Source organism: Rhea americana, unplaced genomic scaffold, assembly GCF_003343005.1.
Source record: "Rhea americana isolate MKP2758 unplaced genomic scaffold, rheAme1 scaffold_61, whole genome shotgun sequence".
NCBI classification, from domain to species: domain Eukaryota; kingdom Metazoa; phylum Chordata; class Aves; order Rheiformes; family Rheidae; genus Rhea; species Rhea americana.
Genome location: NW_028186768.1, coordinates 4,359,704 through 4,386,545, shown reverse-complemented (window position 1 = coordinate 4,386,545; position 26,842 = coordinate 4,359,704). Strand labels below are relative to the sequence as shown.

The following is a 26,842-nucleotide window of genomic DNA, read 5'->3' as shown; positions in this document are numbered from 1 at the left end:
TAAAATGCAATCTATTTTATTGGCTAATTATTTACAGGGGATTCTTGATATTCACAGTAACATTAGACAAGTTACCTCCACAACGAGCAAGAGTAAAAACAAAAGTGACGGTCCACTGTAAACAAAACTGTATGTCCTGCTGGATTTGTTGGGACTGGCTTCAGATCAACTGAAAAGGCACTCAGGGAGCGAGAGGGAAAAAAACAAAAGCCAGCCGATGAACAGCCTGGTATTTTGTGCACTGTCTTCCAAGATGATAATCCAGAGGCACAGTCCAAGAAGACAGGCACAGGACAYTGCATTCTAAGCTTGCTACATAGGTGTTGATGCATGAATTAATTTCCCCAAGTCTAGTAATCGTTGGAGTCCTCACCTCCCTCCAAGCACTACTTAATGCAAGTCTAGTGTTAACATCAGGACAACCTCAAATACAGCCAACAGAAAGGCTGGGACTGCAGCAAAAGCAGTCAGTAGAAGTTATCATCAGGGAGGCCAAGTTTTGCTCAGAGCCCGACAAAGTGAACAGCAACATGGGCCAAGAACAGAGCAGCCTGTGGCACACAGGGGACTAGAGGGAGGCTGGGACACAGGGAGGTAGGTGGCTTCTCTGGATTGTCAACCATTAACAAAGAAAGCATGGCCAAAGCTCAGAGGCAAACAGGGACTAGAGACATCCCTATTCCAGCAAGCTCAGAAGCACAGAGGACGCAGCCCTCCTCCACTATGTGCAAAAGCAGCACATCTACAGACAACGGTGAGGAAACACAGTCCCTACTGCAGACAGCTTATTCTTTAGGAGTGCCATCTTCTCTCCTCAACTATCTTCTCTTCAGACCTTCCCTTGGGCCATTCCTCCCAGCGCCAGCCTGGACTCCCATCTCCCATTTCTAACTGTGGTATTGCCCAACGTTCAAATGGTCATTCTTACAAGCTCCTGTAAGTTGCTGGGGCACAAGTTAGGAACTTTGGAGTCTTCTGCCCAGTTTCCTGCTCCTCAAGAGACCACTGTTAAGCCAGTGCCACTTCCTTTCTGCACCCTGGGAGCAAGCTGTGCGCCCTCTTCTGTATGAGCGTGAGAAGGAGATGAACCCTTTGAAGGTTGAAGCGCTCATCGTCAATCATAAAAACAATTTGGAGGGATTAGGTGCTGCATCTAGAATGACGCAGAAGAGCTAACGGATGAATTGAATTTATATTGGAAGAGCCACTATTGCATATTGCATCTCTGACACAGGTCTAAGTCCGGTCACTTGAATACAAAAGCAAAGACGGCTAAAAAGCTTCAGCAGCAGCAGGATGATCACGCCAAGCACAGGTTTTATTTTAGAGGAAGATCTAGCAAGTCTAGAGGTATATTAAATTATTAGTGTCAGCGTACGAAGCCGCCGGAGACCCCACCCTGTGGGGTTTGTTAGACACTGAGCTAGGCGACCCGTCCTTCAACTGAGACTAGAAGCAGGTGTGCTGTGAGAAACAGAACAAGAATGCAGAATATGAGCCAAGCAGATAACTGTGGTGTCTGCTTGTGAGAAAACTGTATCAAGGGGTATAACCAATCGCTTTAGTAGCTGGAGCGCATGCTTGTCGCTGTATACCCAATCACTGCGCTGTGTATGTCGCGTGCACAACTCGTACTTACTGTATCGATATATATATTTTGCCTTCTGATATGGATAAACGTCTTCTGATCAGAACCTATCAGGAGTCCGTGCAATCAATCCCTTCAAATGGTGACCCCGACGTGATAGGGTCGAACAAGCACTGACAGCAGCGTCCGGAAGGGACTCCAGCTGAACGAATCACTCGCAGCAGGACTGCAGCAAGAAGCCCGGGCAATCACCGTTTACAGGTGAACAGCTGGAGCATAACTATGGGATCTAATCTGTAAGACAGACATTCTCTAGCATTCACATTGAATGTGTGGTGATGTCTCGTTTTCTTCGCAACACCACCCTGTAATGGTAACAACTCCAGTTTGTTCAAGAGAAACCAGTCGGGGCATATATGAGCTCCAAACTCCTTCACAGATTAAGTCTCCACAGTATAAAGCGTTCAAAACATAAACAAGCAACTTCAGCGCTTAACTGCTTCTGGTTCCTCCAACAAGCATTAAGATTTCCTCCAGCTCTCTGGAAGGGCCTCGTTTTCCTCTCTTGCAACAAAACACGATCGTTTAGAAAGCACAGAGGATTTTTACCTTTGTGACAGATGTAGAGAGAGGGCATCAGTCTAGAAATGCATATGTCTTTCTGCAGTGTTACAGACTCCCTTTGAAGACCAGACTAGGGAAAAGCTTTTCCTATCTCTTTTGTCAGGAGGTGACCAGAATCTTTCAATGAAAGCAGCCGTGCTACTTTCATTTAAATGTGGATTTAATACAGAAATAAGCTCCTTTGAAGCCTGAACTTTATTTTAATTCATCTCTTTTTTTTCCCCTGTATTTGCACTGCCGAAAGAAAACAAAATGTCCAAATAAACGCCTGGCATCATCTACAGGAAGGCTGACCTTAGGTGGTGCAATACAAGATCCTGGCAAAAGGCCTGGCAGTGGCAATAACAGATTTCCTATTGCTTTTCAAAGAGGGTGGTAGATCGTGAATGGGCTTAGTAGTAGTAGTAGCACCGGCACACTGAAAAACCCACATACACAGGGATAAGCCTTGCCCTTTAAAGTTTACAAGTTAAAGGAACCTAACTCCCCTTCACAAGAGTCAGCTTTCCTTCCATGGCTGCTAACAGTGCAGCTCATAGCATCTTTCAGATGTTACTTTCACTTCAACAGGATTCCCTGTCCCCAGGGCACATCCCAGTCACCAGTTTTCAATGGCCTTCTGAAGATCCCACTGCCTTCCCTTTCAGCCGTTTACAGTCCTGAAGAAGGTGTCTTGGGCCGAGGGAAGGCTCCAGCTTTGCACCACACTCTAACAGAACAGCATTCCCTACTGCAGGAAGCTGCTTCCTAACGAAGTGCCAAACCAAAACTGATCCCTAGAAAACCCAAAGTGTTCTCTGGGCAATACCCATCCTGGAAGCTATCCTCTTCTGTCTGATAAATCTGCAGAGCTCACAGCCCTGAATGGCAAGCTTTTCTACTGAGCTACTGTACCTTTCTACCACCGGCACTGACGAATCTTGCACCTACAAGCTAGCATGGTCATAGCATGATTATTAAGACAAAGAAGAGTCACTTGGGTCACRATTTTTTTTTAAAATCAGCCCAAGCTGCTTCAAGTTTCACCTGAGAAGAGCAGATTGAAGGCTGCTTTCTTGTCTTCCCCAATCTTCCCTTCACAGGAACATAGTTGTTTTATTTCCTTCATCTCAACTAAGGAATGCCCTCTTCAGACATTTTAACCTCTAGCGGCACAAAAATATTATTTAGGCTCTGTCTCTTTTACAGAATGAGTTTTAGTAAACTGAAAGTCTAGCTCTAGATCCATCCAGCTGCAATGTAACATGAAGTCAATGTGCATTCAATGGTTTATTTAAAATCTTTTTTTGTCCTATGAATATGCAGTTATTGTCCTGCACCTACTCAGTACATTTCCATGATCAGGAAGTGAAAGCAGCTGCACTACAATGTTAGTGCTGAAAGCTGAATAATGCTGCTGGATACATCAGACGACTAAACAACACTCATCGTACTCTGATGGCCTTGGAGGACAGATCCTCCAGACTCCCAGAAGTACAGGGCTCACAGACTCCTGTCAGGATGCTCACTTGCCAGGACAGACCTGAGCCTGTCTCAGGTGCAGCACCAGGTCTTTCCTAGCGGCTGCATCTTGTGGAACCCTGCTCTCAGAACTGAATTAGAAGGTGCCATTGGCCCCAAAAGCCACAAGACCAGGGAAATCTCCTCCCCTGGCATTATGTACATATTAAAAAAAAAAAAATTAAAATAGTCATTTGCACACAGGCTCCATTGGCAACTTTGATCTTTACCTACTGTTCACAAAACCCTCACAGATAAGCATTTACAGTTTAAAAATAAAATTAAAAAAAAAAAGAATAACCTCTACATTTCTGACAGCCAACTAATTTCAATCACAGCATGATCTAAGAATAAAGCAAATCCTAGCTAAGAACGGCTACCATGGGATCCTCAAGAGTCAGCCCAGCCGCCAGCCTGCAGCCTGAGGGAGCAGCATACTCCAGCTTCTCACATCCCTACAACCCAGCTAGGAACTTGTGGTGAACTTGGATTGATTATATTGTTTCTCTTTCAGCTTAGGAATGATCCAGTCCTCCTGATGGCTACATTTCAAGAGCGCAGAGGTGGAGAGGCTCCTGGGCAGCCTCCAGTATTAATGGCAGTGCTCAGTGATATCCACAACAACTGCTTTTTTCCAGCTGAAGAAGAAATAGCCCATCCCTGCCCCTGCTGCCACAGCTATACAGAGGTAGCCGTTGTATGTCATGAAGATCAGCATAAGGAAGTAACTGACCACAACTTGGATGATGTGCAGTACAGTCTGCAGGAGGTGAGGGAAGCTCAGCATCTGCTGTCTGAGAACACAAAAACCAGAGAACAGTCAGCACCCATGAGACACAGAAGGGAAAATGCAGAGAAAACCTAGTCCATAAGCTGATAGGATGCCGAGGTGGGCATGAAATATGAGGGGATAAAAAAGGCCGAAGGTGCCTGCATAGCCTTTCACATGCATTTGTCACTTAAAACAACAAAGCTGACTGAAACAAAGGAAGGACAAAACTGTTAAGTTGAGGGAAAAATTTCTGCAAGTTTATCTTACATTGTTCAATAAGCAGGGTGACTTGTTTTGCAAGCAGAAGCTTTGAGTAGCTGGTCACAGAAGGATCCGCAGCATTTTCTGTCAGCTTTGCTGGATATCCGACCCAAATTCTGTTCCCAGGAATTCCCCAAACATGTTCTTTATCTCTCCAGAAAAAGCAAGGTCATTTAAAACCTTGCTGCTTTCCCTCCTTTCTTCCCCATCCTAAAGCATAGCCAAGTGATTCAAGCACAGCCATTAGTACCCTCCAGGGTCAAGTAATGCCCATGTCTGGAGTTAATAAACTGCAGAGAGTTATACTGCCTGCATCAAGTTTTTTCTGTCCCACTTTTTGCCCTTCATAGGTGCTGAAGAGACTTGTCTTAGAAGAAAGGAAAATTCTTACCCAACAGTTTTATGTGTCTCCATCAATATGGTGCCATTTGGACCTGGCACTGGCATAGAGTTGTAGCGAATGCTGACCTGGGATTTACGGAGCAGACATTCTCGGGCAATCTTTAGGCCTTCATAAAACATGGCTAGGAAGAAGACAGCCACAAAGGCACCAGCCATTTCTGACAAAAGAGGAAACGTTATTGAAATCTGTGCAACATGAGACATTTTGCTTCAAAACATATCAGAAGAGACACGTTGTTATTCAACAACTAAGTCACACTGCATGGGCTATAGCTGGGCACTGTAGGCACACTTAAACAGATATAAATGTGAATTTAACACTTGTGCAAATTCAAATTGAGTCCATGAAGTGAAACCAATAATTATTTTTGCTAATAAGACCAGTTAAACTCTGGAACTATACGAACAAAATTCTGTTTTCTTTCACTTCACAGATCCCATGTAAAAACAGGTTAGCCACACTGTGTCTGGTTATTTTTGCCACAAACAGCCTTATAGAGCAGGGTAATTCCATCAGTGTTTGTCATTTGCAAGCCTTTTGTTTGGATTGGACAAGACAGTTATACTAACCTCCGGGAGTATTGATTGTTAGTCCAGAAAACAGCAGTGGCACATTCTCATAGCTGAAGTGGAAAGTCATTGCCTGCCAAGACAAAGATCATTAAGATGAGTCTCAACAGCTCGTTCTCAGGTGGAGCTCAGAAGATTTAGAAAAGGCTGCTGTATTACAACAAGAATTAAAGTAAGATTGTTTCAGTTGGTCAAGAGACAGACTCAAAGAAACTCCTCAGCAAACCTACTGTAACAGACACAAGCTAAGCATGGCTTAGGATGCCCCAATTTCCAGTACTAGTGAGCAGCTCTTCTAGGCAGTGCCCCCGGGCAGAAGGCACTTCCCTTCAAACCAAGTACCTGCTACGGAGAAGTGACTTTTCCTTGCTTTCAAACTCCTTTTCTCCCCAGCACTAGAAGTAGCCAGGGATGTCTCCATGGATCTCATCTCTGCCACCCCATGACTGGTCATGGGCTGGGGTACTGAAGCACTTTATTCTCTCTCCTTAACCTCATATGAGGTTTGTATAGCTGAATCCTCTGGCCCTATCCTGCACTGTGCCAGCAGACTACTGTTTCCTTACAGAAACATAGTATTCTGTGCAGAGAGTCCTGAATAAAACTAAGTATTGTTGGAGGACTGGAGCTTTACCTAGGTGACAGTAAGTGGTCCTGGATCTGCATAGTGAATGCTGTAGGAAGGGGAGACATCAAGGATCTCAGGCAAGCTGGAGTTCATATAATTTTCCCATCCAGGTAAATATATTGCAGTTGTTTAGTGTGTCTTCAGCACAGCTACTTACAATGTCTTTACATGTAAAGTACCCGGTAAGCTAGAGAAAATTCTGTTTGAACTTCTCTGATTGTTTTTTTTTTTTTCCTGAAGATCAGAGTTATGACTAATTTCAGCATCTATAAGAATCAGCAAACACTCACTAGCCCCAGTGTAGAAGTGACTATAAAACAGCTTTTAGAGAGAGTTTCAGAGAGATCAGAGAACATCAAAACTTAACAGATTACAAGACCACCTTTGCTTCCTTTTCTGGGGGCATGTGCCTGGCAGGCAAACTTTAACTGAAGTTTTGCAAAATATACTCCTGAGTACATTTGCATTTCAAACTGAAACACTCCCTTCCTTTCCTCTGTTGAAGGTTTAAACATAAAGAGTTATGTTTTAATAATCTGAACTCTCTCCAAAGTATTTAGAAAGGGGAGAAAAGACAAAAAAGTCACTCGTAGAACAGGCTATGCAAAATGACACAGATCCTACAGTTAGATCCATGGAAACCCTGCCCAGCCTCTCTACAAAGCTTCAGTTGCGCCAGTAAGCACAAGTCTGAACTTGTTTAAATCAAAGTCGGCTAGAACAGCGGGACACAGGACCAAAACACCCTGAATGCCAACGTGGCAAAGAACTTGGTAGTGCTTTGCTCCCCAAACCCAATGCGATCCAGTTAAGTTCAGGAGGAGGAAGGCACAGTTTGCTTGCCTGCAGGTCAGCACAATCTGTTCATCACAGTGTGCGTTCTTCTCAATGCCAGTTAAGGCTTTTGCTAACAGAACAAGAGAACTCCAGCCATCTCCTTTTCTTGCAGAAAAATTCCAGCTCCTCTCATTCTGTAGCTTAAATGAATGCTGAGTAGCTACCATAGCAAGTAACTCATGAAAGCCCTTCAGAAATTCCAGAAATGCTCACTTCACATGTCTGCATTTAGCTTGCTAGAGCACAGGTGGCAGGCAGGGTGCTAGGAGGGATTTTACAAAGGAAGACCATTTTGCCGTAAGACTCCTCACTCTGGAACATTCTTCACGTTGCATATTTTCTTGTGCCACTCTTTGGCATTGGAAGAGCCACAGTGATGGGTTTTAATGAGATCAACACATGCCTTCCAAAGCTAAGTCTGAATTCCAATTCTGAAGGGTACTGTCTTCAAGACGACAAGTTGCTTTGAACCACAGGAAAGGAAAAGCTCTGGTTAATACTGACTTTTCCACTTACCATCATCATCATCCCAGATCCGTGACTATGTTCTGGAGCTGATGTAGAGTGGTGATGTTCAGGAGGATGCAAGGTTGGTGACATGGAGCTATTCATCATGTGGTGATCAAGGGACATCTTTACTACAGAGATATTCAAAAAGGCACAAGAAAAGAGGGACCCTGGAAAAACAAAGTGAAAAAAATTATAGGAAGCACTTTCTAAAGAGAAGATGATTTCTTTGCTGCTACTACAAGAGAAAACACTCCACACCACCACGATACTCTCTGAGAACTACTGCCCACGGATAACCGTCTGCAGCATCCCCATTGTCCTGCACTCCAACTACACAGAACACAGCGAAGCGAGCAAGCAAAATTAAAGGAGGTGTGTCCCTCTAAACTTTACGTTATCATATTGCTGCAACACCCTAAATGTTCCCGCTAGCACACAGGGACAAGCACTCAGCAAAAAGGAACGTTTCCTATCTGTCAGAGAGAAAAAAAACAGATCTTTCCTCTATCACAATCACCCAAGAGACAAAAATATCTCAAGACTCATTTTAAATTGCAGATACAAAAGGACAGAGTGCAACATTTCTCTTAATTGACAGTCATGCATTTTATTGGGAACATGTTTAACAAAGAAATTGTGTTAGATGGTACAAGAGCTGTTACCAGGCAAAGGTCTGCAACAGCCACAGGCAATTCAGTCTCATTTCCACAAGCTTTACATTGTCACATCTTTCCTCTAATCGCATTACACACAATAAGAGAAACACTCAAAAAGCTGCAGGTCTAAACCCTTAATCTAGTTACTGCAAATCAGATATGTCTGGACACACTACATTAAAAATACACCTAGTGGTTAGATGTTGTCATGGCTTCTGCACTCTTCTTGCCCCAGCACAACTTAGGATGGGACCAGTGAGAATTTCTAATGTGAAATGGAAGATCACCAGGTGGGAACAGCAATGAGAAAGAAGAAAGCCTGGGAATACCAGTCAATTCTGGACTGATCAGATGCATCAGCACGGCAAAGCCAGGCAAAGGCAACCCTAGGGTAGACCAGGTGAGATACCACTAAAGATAAGTAAGTACCGACACTGCTGTACTTAACCTCGTCTGGAATACTGTGTACTCTCCCAGTCTAACCCAGTGCTCAAGTACAATCAAGTGAAACCAGAACAAGTACAGAAGACAGTGTTCTTGCAAGCAAGAGAATGATTACTTTAGCCTACTAAAGCAAAAAAGTGAGATGCGACATATTTGCATAAATCCTCAGGAGAGTTTATAAAGGGGAGAAAAGAGCTTTTTAAACTAAAAGACAATTTTATATTGGAACAGATAGGTATGAACACATTTAGACTGGGAATCAGAAGTGAAAAACTGAAACAGTAGGTTTTTTCTCAAAAACCTGAAAGAGCAAACATCCAGTGGTGGAACTGGTTCAGTCTGTGACTGACATTATGACAGAGCTACGCAGGAATCACAGGCCCAGGACATGACTGTCAGTGTGTCCTTGCAGAGCATTAGTGACAGGAAGTGAGCTCAAAAGGCTCTGGAATTTAACTACAAAGAGCAATGAGACAAGTTAAAGATTTGAGAGGGACAGGAAGTAAATAAAGTCAGTGGTACTGCAGAAGAATGCAAGACAAAGAATTCACATTCCTTGCAAATACTGAAATTAATAATGCAAGTAAGCACTTGTATGCACGCAAGTCAGCCAGTAAAAACTATAGCAGCAATTTACAGCTCAGGTATTTTCTGTGTTAACTCTGTGCAGATAACACTCCTGGCAAATCTCAGGTTCTCTCAAGTGGCTGCATGGGGACAGGCAGGGTCTTTATGCAGTCTATGCTTGGGCCTCACATACGTAGCTCCTTTCCAGCCCACTGTATTAGTGCTCCAGCCCCCCAAATCCAGCCCCAAACTACAGTTTCATAACATTGAAAGATGTTTCATAAAATCCTGAAAGCAAGGAGGGATTAAGTAACATAAAAGGAAATAACCTAGACTGAGACACTTCCGCTGTCTTGTGCGTTACTAAAAGTAACGAACATGCAGATAAATTTTTGTTCAAAAACAGATCGTTTCCAATGAAACATCCCAGTACAATTAGCCTCCGAGTTGCAACTTAGCAGCTCCCTCCCTACCTGTGCCTTGGGGTAAGACGACAACATCTAGGGCAGCAGCAATAGTAGATTAATGGGTACGTAATATTTTAAACCTGCAAATCTCTGGTTTGCTCTTGCTAACTCTAAGAGACAAACTGTGATGGAACTGTGTTCATCACGAAGAAAAAGGCACTGTTCTTAACCAGTCTCACTCTATATCCGGAGAGAAAAAACACACAAGTCTCTACTTATAGCAAATTCTCCAAATAGGTCTAGTTTTGTACAAACCCAGCATTGCAGCAGCAGGTATTTTTGTCTGAATGGGTGACTTGATCTCTCGACTGTGGCCCGCTCCATGTGTTTGCACAGTGAGAGACACACTGCAGTGGATTCCTCAGTAAGCCTTGGACAGGGCACTGGGAACAGACAGGGGCCGCAGCAGGTTCAGGTACTTCAACACATTCCCACATGTGGAAGTTCACAAACCTCACGGAGCACCTGCCTCGCTGCGGCACTGCTTCTAGGGACTTGCACATTTTTTGCGCTCTGATCTACCACATACAGAAACAAACAGGGTGGGACAGGACAAAGGAAGGAAGAAATTCTCTCTCCAGGGCTCGTTTCTTACCCTCTCATGTTGTCATCTCAGGTCAGAAGAGCCACAGACTCCATTTTACAACCCCTCATTTTCTTAAGGAACACAGCAAGAATTAGAGCACGCACGTGCAATTTCCCCGATTTTAAGCTATCACCTGGGAGCAGGGCTGATCTCAGTACATAGGTAGGATCTTCACAGATACAGGTTCCTGTCTCTCCCCTGCAATGCCACCTTGGTAGTTCAGCAAGCTGGACTGGTTCAGGGGGATCGTGGAAATGTATAGCCAGGAGCAGGATCCGACAACAGCAAACTGTTAGCTCAAGTTTGGCATCAGAACTCGTTTTCACCTTCAGTCAGCAATTCACCAACTCTGCCACGTCTCAGGCATGCAGGGAACCAACATTAGCAACTTCAGGGCACAGAAGAGGTGAGGAAACGTAGTCACCTTATTTTAGCGCACAGCAGAAGCCGTGTGGAATGGAGCTAGACGTGGTGACGTACCACATACRAGCAGTTTTCCCGAGCAGGTCTCAGCCATAAGACAATTGCTATTATACTCCTCTGCAGCAGTTTCCAACTGTTCGGGCTCTGTTCTGAAAACAGCCCAGATTTCTGCCACTTCATAGTTTAAATCTCAGAGTTACACTTTTCTGTGGGAAACAGCCTTTCAGACACCCAAGTGAGATACACCTTCTAATGCAGAAGCACAGCACAGGCAGAAACAGGACTGACCACGCGCAGGACCTGCAAAGCTCCCAGAAAGTCCTCTGCAAGTTGGCTCGGTCCGAAAGTCAGTACGCGAACAGAGCTTCCTTGGAACCGCATTCAAAAGGAACGAACCCACTTTCCAAATCAGAGGTTTAACAGGATTAACAACAGAGTCCTAAATGAATGCCTGTGATAGCAACAAAAAAATAGTTCGCTTGCCTTCAAAACGGTGCTTCTACGCTTTCACGTGGCAGTGCTGGAACGCAAGCAACGAAGCCAATTCCACTGCCTCTGCCCGAAAGAACCGGAGCGTTACAACGCGCCTCTGGTTTCCCGTAGACTAGTTACTTGCTCAGGAGACGCCACGCTCGCTGGAGCRGCGCGGCGCTCAGCAGTGCTAGGCACGCCAGCCATGCCGACAGGGCTGGCTCCTACACAAAAGCCTCCAGAYTTCTGTCTCAGCCCAGCTGAGTGACTTATCTAGAGTCTCGCTAGCAAGAACAGCATCTGGGAGTCCCTGTCTTCTCCTGAACAAGAATCGAAAAGTATTTGGGTGTAAGATTTACAGAGAATTAAAATGAAAGCTCCTGAAAGAAATCCAAGAGGAAAAATTAAAAGCAGCAAGTTTGAAAGGCAAAGATTTCTTGCCTGCACATCACGTACACCTCATTCTTGCATGACACAAAGGAATGCTACGTCCAAAACACATGAGTAACGGAAAAAAGGCAACCAAAAGTTATCAGTGCTCTACTTACAGCAGTCCAGCTGGCAGACTGTGCGCGCTACACTGGCTCTGAGCTTGTGGTCTCAAGCCCAATCCTTTTTTAAAAGTGCTGTAAATGGAGGTGGGAGGGAAGAAGGGAGTCCGCAGACACTACAGCACTGTTCACGGGCTCTAACTGTGGTCTGTTCTGAACACTCTGAGCTAGTCATCATGAGATTTAAGCGCCGCTTCTAGTTTATTTAATTTCCTGGCAACCCCGGCAGCTTTAACTGCTTCCTTTCCAAATCTGTGGATCTGCTGCTACATTTCCAGGATCCTGCTCTCAGCTTCAGCTCTACTTAAAGGGCACAGCTGAGGGACAGCCATATTCTACTTGTTCATATTGCAAGAGTATCCAGCAACGCTCGCCAGAACCCTAYGGTGTCACACCGTATAGGTATACTATAAAGAGACTGAGAACAAGCAGTTCTTCAGTGAAGTAATATAATGAGTTTTACAGATAAATACCGTTTTTCTCCAAAGCCAATCCTCCCCTCTGAGCTTCAGCAATCCCAGACTGGAGCTCGGACACAAGAGGAGGGACGGCGCTGTGTCCACGCTCACCACACAGCTGTGTCTGACCTCCACACCTCCTCATTGCACCCCTCTGCTTCGCCCTCGCACAGCTCCTGAAGAAGGATCTCCCGGTGCTATATGAAGAATTTAGGCTGTGTTTGCAAGGTCATACCAGAAAGGTGTGGCTGTGCTGCATCACCACCTCGGTCCCAAGCATAAGCCTCTCCCTGAAGTTCAAGGCTTCCTAAAAGCTCGACACATTAGCAAGAGCTCAAATAAGCAAGAAAGACAAGGGAACGGCTCAGGAGAGGAGCCCTGACACCGTTTGAAGGATAGGTTCTCAGGCAGCATTCATTTGTACTTCCCGGATTTTCCCCATGACGAGAGAAGCTTGCAACTCAAATCAACACAGATTAGTGGAGTCAAGCAGAAAGACACACATTGTGTGGCAGAGTACACATTTCCCTTCCTCTGCCTGTAAGCACAAGATACATAGCCAAGCTATTTACACAGACAGGTTTCAGAGGCTTTTCAGAAGCCTTTCTTCAGAAAGACGATAGGCGCTCTGGAGCACGTCCAGCTGGAGATACCAGAGGGTGCCCTGCCAGGAGTGAAGAACGAAGGGCAGAAGAGCAGAGTAGGGATAGGCAACACACTGCTGTGTTTGGCTGTAGAAGGGGAAGATGTTTGGACAGAATAGACACAAAGAGCATGAGAGTGCTCACAAGAACTGTAGCAGGGAGAGAGAGTCAAGCTGGTAGTATGTGGAGACCAGCTCTTCAACAGCTCTCATGCACAATACAGATGGAAAAACAGAATCTTAAAAATAAGCTACAGGGCTGCTGGATTTTAGTGGGAGGGGGAAAGCCAAGCAAGAGAATTGGATCCTCTATCACCACCTCCAACAAGGATCCCAGGGTGACACCATCACAGCACAGCCACAGGTTGAGAAGATGAGAGCAGATAGCTCCAGATGTTCTTTTGTTAATTAATCATGCCCAACACTAACAATATTAGCCCATGCTGAGTTAAACCCTTTCTTAGGGGCACCCTGACAAACCCACTGGTTAGTCACGGGATATGGAGAGAAAGTGTCTTCTTCCACCATACCAGAGGTTTTGAGGTGGACAACTATGCCAGAAGTCAGTTCAGCTTCTCTGCAGAGCAGCGAGATCACACGGTTGGGGCCGAGAATCGGGCTCTGCGAGTACATGCCCCTTCCTCCATGCCTGGGGGAGCTCCTGGGGGAGGCAGCGGGTCTTTGTGGAAATCACAAGGGAACCCTGCCAAATGCAGTCGTTCTGTTGGCTTTGTTTTCCCACGCTTCTGCTGAGCTGCAAACCTCTACCCTTCAGGACTCCCGGCTGCACCCTGCTCATTTTCTTCTTTTCAAGTGAGTATTTTTCTTTCCCACATTCCACGTTTGTGCCAGCGCATGTTTGCTCCTCTCACTGTAGGGCTGTTCTGGCCCTAAGAGACAGAGGCTGCACCCTCCTCATGTAACTGTAGCATCACACTCCCGGATATGCAAAAAAAAAAAAAAAAAAAAAAAAGTCCAATTTAGACTACAGATTCCAGTCAAAATGCTGGCTCACAGAGACTTCCTGGAGTTGCACAACATTATTAGGCATCTCAGAGCAGTTATATACATTAGTCAATTAATGTATATAATTTACGCCAAAGTCAGTTCAGCTTCTCTGCAGAGCAGAGCAAAATCACATTCTCACATGGGCTGAGAATTGTGTTTTGTGAGTACATGCCCCTTCTTCCATGCCTGGGGGAGCTCCTGGGGGAAGCAGTGGGTCTTAATTAAAATTAAGATTAAAGCTGCTGACGAGATATCAGCACTGGTCCCACACTTTGCATCCTGCCTTTTGTGCTGAACCAAGGCAATACTCAATTATGCAGTTTATATAAAACTGTCTGTATTCATTTTCCATGATCCCTGTTGCTGGAGGAGGAGCTGGAGCTCTTCCTCTTAACATGGTTACAATCACGTCCCTTTCATAGAGTTTATTTTCATAGCAAACTTGCCTGGTCCCCTTCTGTTAGAGACCCTGCTTGATCTGCTTCCCCAGAAGGGGCAGGTCATTCCTAATCTTCCAGTTTATGCAGACTCCTCAGGAAATCTCAAAATCTTTGAACAAGGAAAAAAAATTAACTAAGGACAGACTGTTCTTTATAGGACAATGCACTGAACTTTATGAAGCCAATTTCTTTACCAACAGGCTTAATGAAGTGGAAGACAACAAAAAACAATCCTGCGTAGCAAAAACCCTTTGTGACTGTAAGACTGACAAGATCAGAGGAAAGACTGAGAAATGCTGGCAAGAGATGCACACAGGTGGAGCAAATTATGGTGAGTTAGGCAGGCTGAGCAGCAAACGGACTCCCCTCCAGACAACTCAGCCATACTGAAATTACAGAAGATGAAAAAGCAGTAGATGAGGCAGCATGCTCCCAAGCAGCATGGCAGAACTGAGAAATTGCTGACACTCTTTTCCTGGCTGTAATTAGCTAGAGAAGAACTACTAGARAAGTCTGGCACTTCCAGCGAAGGAGGAAGCACCTGGAATGCACATAGAGCCTTCAATCTAGATCTAGAGAGATCTCCTCTCCACTATTTCACAAGGGGTCCAAACTCAATCAAGCTACAACAGCTCCTCCACTTGTGCTGGCCACCTCTCAAACCTTGCACCACTAGAGTAGGTAGCTCCACAACGATCACATCCACCTCTACCAAGATGCAATAGAATCAAAGGCATCACTCTTTGTTTCATGCCTTTCTCCCCTAAAATCTAGGCCAGCAGTGGCAGGTGGAACATGACCRTAAACCTGCTCCAGAAACAGCAAGAACTCCCATCACTTAAAAGGGAATCAAGGACACCTTCCCACAAAGACTAGTGAAGAACAAGTTTTTGTTTGACAGAAGAGCTGCAATGTTAGAGAAGGATCTGTGTCTCCAACTGCTGGCCACATCTCAGGGTCACCATCTGCGCTTGTTCCCCAGGATAGAGACRTGAGACAATAAAGGCATCTCTCCACCGCAGCAATAGCAGCAGGCTACTTCTTACTGCCACATATACAGTGCTGAAAAATGAAAGTGTTTTTGAAGGTGTGCAATAAGCTTTGGGGCTCAGGATATAGCAATGGGTACATCCAACCAGACCATTTTCATGCAAATGCAAAAATGGTGCAGTCCTAACACTGGGACAAATCCACAGGAAGGTCATGGTTCTAGGAAAGACACTGGAATTGATTTTGGCAGTTCCCGTGGAGCACGACAAGATACAGGCTTGCAAAACACAACCTGGCACTTGCCTTGTATACAGGTGCTGGTTTTGCAGACAGTGCTGAGTACACATCTGCCACAATAGGGGCTATTTCTGGATGATGGACAGATGGGGAAACTTGTCACAGGCTGAAGATGGTTGGTGATGGTTGCACCTGCATGTATGGCTCTTATCCACACAAAGGACAGCCAGGCAGATGGCTGAACAACTTCTGGAGAAACAGGTATTAGAAACAACGTGAACTGAAGCACTCTCAAAGTCTCCAGCAGGACAGTTGCAAAGGCCAGGACTTCCAAGGCTCTGAATACACGCCAGTCTTAGCCTTCTTTGACAACTTGAGGCAAAGGGACTACTACAAACTGAGCAAATCAAAAGTGCGGTTTGGGAACAAAGCGTAGCTCACTTGGCCTGCAGCCACCCACCCACTGATCAGAAGCAGAAGGCCAGCAACCGACAGGCCAACTCTAAGTTGTTTTTTACTGCTAACAAACTTCAACAAGCATTTTAGTCACCACTCAGAAAAGGTGAGATGCCACATTAGTGCACAGTGACATTTAACAGTGACAAACATGCTACCAATTAAAAGACAAATTAGAAGCTCTTTGTACATCTCGCATGTTCATTTCTCAGTGCCACAAAACATTCCCCTTTCTTTCACATTACTATTCCAACTCTAACAAAAYAGCACCCACTTTTAGCCATCTCTTCTCACTGGACCCACAGAGCAAGGAAGTGTAAGCGCCTTATCAGGAGTCAAAGCTGGAGCAGACTAATTCTGTGGAGGGACTGTGACTTTTGCACCAGGAAGGAGCGATCTGCCATCACAAGTTCAGTTCAAGCTCATCACGAGCTCCTCACAAGCACAGTTTCTTCCCTTTTGAACTTGTGCAGTGTGTCTCCCCTCCCTGTCCTCCTCCTCTTATTTCTTCCTTCACTGTCCTTTTGTATTCCTTATGTGCTCTGCACTGTTTATTCCCTGCTTCCCACCCAATGGATGAAGCAGTTGCCACCCTCTTTTGACATCCAAGAGCAGCAACAGTTACTGGGGAGCAGAAGAATTGAGCCCCCCCCCAGAACATGGAAGAGTTGAGAAGAGATTCCAGACTCCTACAGCTCCCAAAGCACAGAAGGTGCCATATGAAAGCTGACTCACATACTCATCTAGAGGGAAAAGCATGGATTCAGAGCTGCCAAAACTGACTGAGAATGACACATTACAATTTCTTTATAAAATAATTAGGCTAAAGGGCTCCTGTGAAAGCATGTTAGACACCAAAACTCCTTCTAGTCAACAACAGCATGAATTCAGAGCTAGTACTAACAAGTTTCCATTAAAGGCAATTCCCAGGAGGCATCTACAGAAGAACCTCTTCAGCACTCCCTGTGCATGTCAAAGACTTTTGCAGCAATTATCCTGAAACTGCAGTCTGGCAGGTCAGTTTATCCTAGCGTCATCTCTCTTCTTCAGATCATCAGGGGTATGAAATAACAACATAGTAATATGTGCCCATCTCACAAAATATCCAGTATTCAGCACCCAGCGAACAGAAACAAGAAGCCCTTCCATTCCCCCCAGGGACTGTGCTTTATTTAAGCAGAGATAAGGCCGAGTGGCTTAACAGGTCTTGTTTGGATGCCAGAATAGTTAAGTACAATCTTCTTACCATGCCAAGCTTGCACAGCGTTCAGTTAGAAATCACCACTCAGGACCCTTTTGCTCAACCCCCCTGCCAAGCGCTCACTTGCCAGTTGGATAAAGTTGCCTAGCCCATGTTGTTACCAATGGAGAGAAAAAGGACAGCAGCAGGGAACAAGAGACAGAAAACTGCCACGTGACCAATATTTTCCAAGATTATGCAACTTCTTGAATAAATAGATACTTCCTTATCCTTGGCTGTAGTTTCTGCAGAGACATTACACAACTGAGCCCAGGAATGGTGACCGGTGAGATGTCATCCATATGCTTAGAGAATAAGAAACATCCTGCTGCTCTCATCTTATGCTGAGGAACCGAAGTGGGGCAGAGCCCAAAGACTTCTGATACTCTTTAAAATATTTTTAATCTAAAAATTAGTATTTGCATCAGTATCCAGCAAGACATAATAGACAACTGCTGCTGCCTCAGAAAACCCAGGTCTAGTGAAAAAGTTTGCATTCAATTTCTCTACATACTTTACATACCAACATCAAGGACTACTTCTAGCATGATCTCTCCTACCTGCAACAGACTATTATTTTTAAGATTCAAATTTTCTCTGCATAAAACTTTTGCACACAACATTTTCCCTCATGTTCATAAATTCAGCATCCAGATTCCTGCAAGTTCACACCACCTGTAGCACTGGCCAAAAGGGTGTCTCTATACAAAGGTTTAGGAATTACATTACTGTTTGTGACCATTCAGTGGCCATATGAAGAAACCATAGACACCATAGGGATTGTGTAGATATGTTAGGATGTGAGACAAGACACTACCCGCAAGTTAATTATCTGATAGACTGTTATCCCATCACATGACTGGAGAGCATCTCCATATTATTTCACACGGTCTGCTGAAGTGAAAAGAAAATGCACCACCAATGAAGGGCATAAATAGCTTTGACCAGATTTATATAATATGGCACCTTCTAGCCTTGAAGTCTGTAAGACTGTAAAATAATCTCAGGAAAAACGAATTAAACTAGGAATAAGCAAGCACATTTCTGAGTTAGCAAGCARAAGTTTCCTTAGCTCAAAAAAAATACAATGTGGCTCAATGTGCCCTAAAAGAGCATTAGCTGGCCTTAAATTCAGGTGCATGATTGCAAATACTATCTAGACAGACCATAAATATTTGTCCCATATAGATAAAACTAAGGCAGAGGGTAAGAGATTGGATGGCATCAGTTTATTACAGGCCTCATAAAAGGGAGCCAAAGGTCCATCAACACTGAGCCGCTTCACCTCCTCAGCCTCACTGTTGCAAACRCCACTTCAGAAGAACCTGCAGTTAGAATCTGCAGCCAGTATCCTATAACCACCTATGCACAACAACTATCTACACAGCTTGTTACTCCATACATGTCCAGGACCTATTAGGGGCTGCAGAGATGATGAGGAGCTGCTGGGTGCTCTGGAGAGCAAGGCCATCATTTTTGGACCTGGATCCAGACCCAGTAGTTGAAATTAAAAGCTCATTTCATCCTGGGAGTCCTATGGTAGAAAAAAAAAATCTTCCCTTCAGTGAATTCAGGCAATGCCTTAAGGCTCTGCAGTGCAGTGGTATGCAGGCTAGTTTTAAGTAAACAGACCAGTAGCTGACAACAACCTAGCCACAGAAACAAACCTCTACACATGGAAAATTAGCTCTTCRTTCCTCTGGCTGTTTACATGCTTTCCCTGCTGGATACAAAACATTCTAGAGGTCTCTATCATCGTCTTCACCTGTATGTTCCCTCCTTTGGTGAACTGTTCACATTGTACCAAATCACAGCAATGTGAAGTTGCTCTCCCCAAATTCACAGCGTTAACTAACAGAATCTTCCTACTGTTCAGGAGTGTGCAAAAACTGAAGGACATCCAGTTAATACAGAGTCAGATTTTTCCTGTTCTTAATCATCATACTCGGACATAGCCCAGAAAGGGGCAACATTCATGCAACAAGACGTTTTCAGCTGCTTTTCAGGTATATTTTGAGAATACAGACAAGAAAAAAAATATCCTCTAGAAGTCCTCGTTAATTAAATTTTAGGAACCCATACCACATGCAGACATACTGATTTAAGCCATTCATATGCCTTCTTTCATGTCCAGTGTTGTCACACACTCACTACGTAACAGGGAAACACCTTTATTGGACATTAACATCCACCACCTGTGACAGCTTCCTTGAACAGCAATCCCAGAAGCGCATTTCACTCAAMTTTCTCCTCCCTGTCTTTTCATATTTAGGTAGTTGGTCGTCTACAGTTACTCTGTTAAATGTGTGCCCATRTGCTTGGGCAGAAGCAGCAGTCGTTCAGAAGAGGCCACTCAAGCTTTCACCTTCCCTGTGCTGCCATGCTCCAGCCTGTGCCAGACATTGCAGCAATAGCCCCGTTGCTGATGTCAGCGCATAAGGAAATACTCTGGGATTTCCAATCCTGTTGTGGTGAGTCAGGGTCACTTTTTAAACTTGGGCTTTTCACTAAAGACCTAATAGTTCATTCCTACGCAAGAGAGACTTTTAGAAAAATATTTAGTTTTCCCTATTTACAGAAGTGTAACCAATGCCTTTGAATTTCACCTTGCGTCACCATCTAACTATGACTCTCAAAACAAAAGCTTGGTCTACCAGAGCCAAGAATTAAATTCTTTTGTGCTTCCATTGGTCAAAACACCTGTTGTTTTGAGAAGCCTGAAGCTGTTTCTGAGGAAAATACAAGGTAGAACATATGTCACCATCAGCAAAATCCATTCTACAGTGTCCATAGAACAGGACATCTCTGTATTTCTACTTCTCAAGATGCAGAAATATAATCCCACTCCACTCTTTGGCAGCTTGGTAAGGTAAAATTTTTCCTGTGATATCAAAAAAAGGGAAAAGGCAGTTCAATCAAGCCATTCTCTGGACRGGAATTTGCCTTTGGAAGAGTCAAGTAGTCTTGGGCTCGTGATACTCTCTGACAGGACTGCCTCTASGGCATGGAAAGTTAGAATGAACAGTGATCAAGTTCTTCAGACTAGCTCTGAGTGACAATAATCCACTTTGGGAAAAGGTCTTGAGCACTGCCTTTTTTTTCATTTAGCTTTCAAACACCTAGACTGACACAGAGCTGTTAAACCAAAGCAGAAAAGATTCATAGCTAAAAAAGCTGAGTACTTACTATTCCATAGGCAGGGTTTCCATCTACTGCCTCCAGGAGAGCAGTCTCCTGAAAATACGCTACAACTCTGAGATGGATCAAAGTTTCTAAACTTTTRGATAATGCTGACAAGCACAACCCTTATCATTATCTATATCAAAGGCTAATAATTAACTACTGCTGAGACTTAACTATGATCACTTTTCTCCGCTTTAAGCCTGTTTATTACCCAACCCTCTGCCTATTTCAAACCAGATCCATTACTTGCAATATGGTCAGTGGGAACTATTCGTTTCAGCTTCTCCTAGCTGTGCAGAACAGGCGTAAGGGCTGGAAGCAGCAGGGATTTCATCTACATTCTGCTCTAAGCAAAACCATCTCTCACAAAATATTGACAATCACTATTGTTACAGCCAAAGATAACATGAGACCCAAGATAAATATTTACCTGAAGGCATAAGCCAATCATGTTAGGCCCAATCCTAGGACAACAACAAGGACTGGGATGCTCACATAAGACTCCACATACCATCTTAAGTTACTCCTGAGTTTTCCTCATGAGATCAATGCAAAAATGCAAAGATATTTCAGAATTCCGTGATCTGCTCAGACAAATTAAGTGTTAAGAGAGATGACTTTCAAACACACTACTAAACTGTCAGAGAAATTAAAGTGTTTTGTTTGTTTTTGCATATTGTAACAAAGTAAGTTTAGTTTCATTTAGTATCTACCCCCTAAAGGAAGAAACGTTAAGTTTTCAGTGCTACAGTTAAGGACTTTTTGGTTTGGGGTTTTTTGTTTTTTTTTTTWWWAAAAAGAAAAAGAACAGATCAGAAGCTGATGACAGCAATTGCCACAGAAGGGAAAAAAAATGAAGAAAAAGTACAAGAAGTGTAGCTGTACTGTGCTCTACAATACAAACACCCTCATCGTAGGGACAGTGGTTTCAAGCAAGATCAACTGCAAGAGTTGCACAAAAAGTAATCAACTGGCAAGTGGTGCACAAGATACTATGAGACATCCTGAACAGTTTTACTTAAGGAATTCAGAGAATTAAGGAAAGTCATGCTACTGCCTGAAGCTTTTTTAAATTATTACATCCCACCTAAGAACCAAAACAGTCAGAATAAAGAGTGCTGGCCTTGACTATCCAATTAGCAGGATACGTTATAGCTAAGGACACTACTCTGTGTTTATGCCCTGCGTCAAGAAAAGAGCAGCACAAAAATGGCTTTGCAAGTGCAACTGAGCATGGAGCAGGAACATGAGGGCAGCTATAGAACACCCAACTACTTTTCATTTAAATTTTCTATGCTCAGTTTGACAGTGCCTGTAACATTTCCCTGGCAACTTTCAGTCTCACCAGACATCACCTTAAACATTAAAATTCATTACACACTTGTGAGATAAAGTCTTATCCCAAATTAATGAAGGGCATCATAGCCAATGCTAATTTGATTTGTATAAAGCTTTCCTGGCAGGAAATCTAGAATTCATGACTCAGTCTGGTGTTAAATCCATTAGACCAGGAGTATACAGCTCAGATAAACTGGTGGACCATAAAAGAGGCAATGGAGAAAAACAAACCAACACTGTAAGTTGTATTTAACTTCTATAATGTTCCAAGGGTGSGTGTGTTGCTCAGGAGCTTGAGCTTCTACTTCCTTCATCACTTTGATGTACAAGGGTTGACTTACTGTATCGGAAACATGCAGGGTATCTCACTGCCCTCCCACAGAGCGCTACACTTGACGGCAGCCACTGCTGTCCCTTCCTGCAGGCTGCAGGAGAATGAACAGGGATCGCCTGCCTGCTGGGAATGTCCACTTTGAGTCTGCYGCGCGTTTGTTAGTACTTTTCTTTCCCAACCAAAGGATGCGAGTTTGAAAATACAGTCAAGCTGTGACAAGACTTTGTCAAATCTCCTTAGTACAAGGCCTTTCAGGGCAGGAGAAGTCAACTGAGCTGGTAACTGATTAATCAGACCACCTGGCACTCAGCACAGCCTGTGTCCAGAGGCATCATGAAGGAACCTCAGTAGGAGCCGCGGCATACTGCTGAAGCGCACGCTGCACTGACGCCAGGCACCCAACACAAACTGCGATGACAAAGAGCTACTCGGATTTTCCCATTTGAAAGAAATTAGACAAGCAGCAGGTTGGCTCACAAAGACAACCATCTCCATAAGGAGGCTGAAGAACCTATCTACTGTGAGGTTCTACCTTTCARATAGCTGCTTTTACAAGTTTAAAAGTAGCAGGCTGGTGCGCAGGCTAAAAAACATTAGCTTGTAAGAGCAGGAAATGAACTGCATCTTGAAGTTGGCCTGAGAAGTACTTTATAATCCTACAAATCCAAGTCCAATTAGATTATCTGCAATGTGAAAAGCCTGAAAGTGAACTTGTCACACACATATCCTTTCCCTCAAGAAGAGAAACTTGAACAGTCTTAAAAAAAGAAAGAAAAAAAAAGAAAGAAAGACTGTCAAGTTCTCTCTTCTCCAGGTTGGATAATGGATAAGGTAAATATACCACAAACTGCATACACCAAGCTCACGTACCTTAATCAGAGAAATAAGATAAGAATCTTTTGAATCTTTAATGAGCATGTGTGGGAAAAGATGGCTTTATTAAAGTTAAGAAGCTCTTATGAAGTCTCAGAAGAAAGCTTCGTTCATTTGTTTTTAGTTTCATTGCAGAACAGCTGTATTCTTTTCCTGTTTTCTTGCAGCTTCTCAGGCTCTATGTTAGGATGTGCTGAGCATCCTACAAGAGTAGAAGATGAATCACTTATAATTTGGGCTGCAGTCTAAATCTATACTGGATAAATATTACAGTGAACAGATTGTATGCATATTGAGCGTATCAACTGGGAGAGCGTTAGACTGAAGATCTAAAGGTCCCTGGTTTAAGCCTGGGCTTCAGCAAGGGGGGTCCTTGTTGCTGCAGCCTTGTCTAATATGCTCTAGGTGACCCTGCTTGAGCAGGAGGGTTGGACTAGACGATCTCCAGAGGTCCCTTCCAACCTTACCAATTCAATGACTCTAATGATTCTAATCACATTCATGGTACAAAAATAACTGCAAGATTTTCTAATATTACAAAGGAACTGAGTGAAAGTGCATAAAGACAACAAAATCTAAAAATATTTTCCATATGATCAACTGTTGGCAATCAGAATCACTCAAGTACCACTGGAAACGGATAGGACCCTTGCAGCTTAACTGAAGAGACAGAGGGAAGAAAAGGCATGCTGTGAAACTTGGTTTAGGAAGATGACATCAAATATTGTGTAAACAGACAAGGAAAGAGCCAAAAAAAAGAGGTATTTCATCATAGCCCTACACATGTAGATTGGTTTCTAAATCAGAAAGGTCARTTTTTAGGACCAGTGAATGAAAGACTTCAGAAAGCTGGCTTGTAATGCAGAAAAATAGAAGTTTATGATAACTAGTTCCAGYATTCTCTGCATCAGCAGATTCCAATTTTCAGCTGAATAAGAGGTTAATAAAAAAATCATCTGTCTCAAGTCTCCTGGGACTTGAGATTGGGAACTTTTCCAGAAAATGAGATTGAAAAAAAGACATAATGGAGTAGTTTAACGAAGACAGGATTTTCCAGAGGAAAGCAATGTAGCCTAGATTAAGTCCTTTTCATCCTTCCCTAAGAAAACAATTGCCAAGATTCCCAGTGATATCCTGGCAGATTTCTAGAGAAGTTCACCTAGGCAGCATATTTCAGCTCAACTTCAGAAAATTCTGATGCAGACTAGTTACCTTCAAGGTGACCTTCAGTCAAGTAGGGAGAATATAGGTCTGCAGAGACAAGAAATTTTCTTTTTGGGCAGAGGGTCCTTACCACAAACATGGAAGCAAAAAAAAGGGGGGGGGGAGGAGATCTATYTTAGTTCAAAGGAAAAAAGTTTTGTCCCTCTCTGACCTAACATTTGATCAGAAAACAGGGAAACTGAAAGGAAGCTCCTTCTAGTCCTCACTCAGAATTCACTGTGTAAATATGGTGGTCTGTCCTTCTAGCCACTTCAGCAATAAGCCTCAGGCARAGATACTGAGGAGTAGGGTCGTCTTTTAATAAAAGAGGGTTAAAGACACTTAGCAGAGAGCTTCTCATTTATTTGTACTAGAGCATTTTTAAAGATTAGTATTTTAAATGCCTTCCCTTTTCAAGCATGAAGCTTCTGTTTGGGGTCAGGGTGTCTTGCTTCTCCAAAGCTTGAAGTTGCAGTGTAAAAGGGAAAGGAAGAAAGAATCCTCTCTTTTCTAATCAAAAAATAGAATAGAATAGAATAGAATAGAATAGAAAAGAATAGAAAAGAATAGAAAAGAATAGAAAAGAAAAGGAGACCTCCTTATCTTCCCACCACTGGAAGTCTGAATAAGGGGCAGGGACCTTTAAAACAAAAAAGTAAACAAGCAAAAATGACTTGAAAGGCTTACTTAATTTCCAAGTCTTTACTGCAGCCTGCAGAAATTATTCTAATTCTCACCCTAGTTAAAAAACTAYTTTAGCTTAGAAATCTGATACAAAAAAAATCCCTGGAACTTCCGATAAGCAACAAAACCTCATTAGAAAACAGTTACACAAAGTTTCTCAGATCTCAAGATAAAGTTGTATAAGAAGCTACAACTCCTGGTAGTTTTAGTTTTATTCTTTTTTTTTTTTTTTTTTGGTTTTTTTTGAGGGTAGGAAAAGGGGAGTGAGGAAGAAAAAAAGACTTGCTTGCTCTGAACATCTCTGTATTCATTACAGAAAGCATCATTTTAATATTGTGTCATGTGGAACACAAACAGGAAAAATTGCTCTGTGATTGCAAACTCATGTGGAGCCACAACCCAGTGTACATTTAGTTGCAGAAGGGGGCTAGGAACAAAGATTAAATGGGAGGATGACAAGAGGTTAAGACAGGGCTTAGATATGATGCTTGCCTTAGTTCTGCTGTACATTTCTTTACCAGCTACTCCCACACGCACACTTCACAGAAATTAAGACTTGCCAGTACTTGAATCCTAGTGTTTGAAAAGCACATCAGATTCYCAGTTAAGAGGCTGTTCACAGGATAGGAACCATTGACTGCTCCTGAAACGTTATGTTTTAGCTTCCTGATAAATTATAAATCCTCCATTAAAAGAAAAAAAAAGAAGTTGCATAACTTTTTCAGTTTTACCTAACAAGACACGTGCTCCTAAGTCATTTGAAAACTAAATTTCAATGGACCACTAGGACTTGGCCACCTAGGCCTTCACTTTTTTTTTTTTAATACATCATGACTGCCAAATTGATGAAAATACTACAGGAAGCAAGGAAATAAGTTATCTCCTTCCCTAAGGGACACAGGCACCATATCTCCTATTTGAAGTTCATGTCCACTGGCCATATCAAAGAAGGACAATCTGCTTCCACTAAGATTTTACATCAGGTCATTATACAAGGTAACGATCATGGCACATTTTAAATGGAAATATGCTTTTGGCCTTTTGCAAGTTTTATTCTGTAACTGCACCAAAATACGCATACCTTCTGCAAAAAAAAGCCACTTAGTGCTTCCCCTAATTCTTCCCCTTTACTTTATCACTGCGATTCAAACTGAACTATAATCTCCTTCCAACCAAACCCCCAAGCTATCGCAAACGCAATACAACAAAACACCTGGTAACTTCATGCTCAGACAGACTCCAACACCCCCAAATTAGCCRTCTTTATGGATTTCCAAACAAAAACCAGAAAAAACACCCAGCACTGAAGTTGGGCAATTATTTAACGCTTACTACTATTTCGTTTCTCCCTCGTGTTCAGTTGTATTTCGACGCAGTCCAGCTCTGCCGTTTCGGTGAGGACGAGCAATAGGCCTCGCTAAACACCTACAGGCACCAGCTGCCCAAGAGGAAAGCAAATAAATGACACCTTTTCTTTTTTTTCCCCCCTCAGAGCTGCCAGAAAAAGGGAGAAAACTGCCTGGACCAGAGCCCGCGGGAAGGCTTTTAAAGCCAAGAAAACGCTCGGAATGCAAAAAAAAGGGAAGCTCGCTGCACGCCGCCTGCCTCTCCTCGGCGGCTTCCCAGCGCGCGAACCACACCGGGAGCGCAACGGCGTGTCCGTGCGTCCTCAGCGGCCGCGTGTCCGTGCGTCCTCAGCGGCCGCGTGTCCGCGCGTCCTCAGCGGCCGCGTGTCCGCGCGTCCTGACTGACCGCGTGTCCGGACGTCCTTAACCGCCCAAGCCCACCGGAGCTTCACGCGGTTGCTACTAGGACGCCCGAGAAAAGCTGCGGAGCCTCCGGCTGGGCCAGGCCGCTCCGCTCCCGCACCGACACGCTCCCCTGCCCCCCGCGCCGCC

The 26,842-nt window shown here is 43.7% G+C and overlaps 1 protein-coding gene across 3 annotated transcripts; it reads right to left on the bottom strand.

Annotated features, from left to right (window-relative positions):
• SLC31A1 (solute carrier family 31 member 1) lies at positions 1 to 26,790 on the bottom strand. 3 transcript variants are annotated; one of them, XM_085320011.1, is made up of 6 exons: positions 26,277 to 26,790; positions 25,437 to 25,517; positions 7,699 to 7,859; positions 5,718 to 5,790; positions 5,137 to 5,305; positions 1 to 4,506 (listed from the first exon to the last, which is right to left on the bottom strand). In XM_085320011.1, exons 3-6 carry the CDS (start codon positions 7,813 to 7,815, stop codon positions 4,305 to 4,307), a joined length of 561 nt encoding a protein of 186 aa, XP_085176137.1. In that variant the 5' UTR covers positions 7,816 to 7,859; positions 25,437 to 25,517; positions 26,277 to 26,790; the 3' UTR covers positions 1 to 4,304. The 3 variants fall into 3 exon arrangements, with proteins under 3 accessions (XP_085176137.1, XP_085176136.1, XP_085176138.1); XM_085320010.1 differs by lacking the exon at positions 25,437 to 25,517; XM_085320012.1 differs by lacking the exons at positions 25,437 to 25,517; positions 26,277 to 26,790 and adding an exon at positions 11,855 to 12,014.
• Between the last annotated feature and the right edge of the window lie 52 nt (positions 26,791 to 26,842).

Excerpts from the sequence above, each read along its gene's own strand:
- SLC31A1 (XM_085320011.1), bottom strand. The coding sequence starts at position 7,815 with ATGTCCCTTGATCACCACATGATGAATAGCTCCATGTCACCAACCTTG. Across the intron at positions 5,306-5,717 it reads AACAATCAATACTCCCGGAG|AAATGGCTGGTGCCTTTGTG; the intron begins GTTAGTATAACT and ends CTCTTTTGTCAG. Across the intron at positions 4,507-5,136 it reads GAGACACATAAAACTGTTGG|ACAGCAGATGCTGAGCTTCC; the intron begins GTAAGAATTTTC and ends TTGTGTTCTCAG.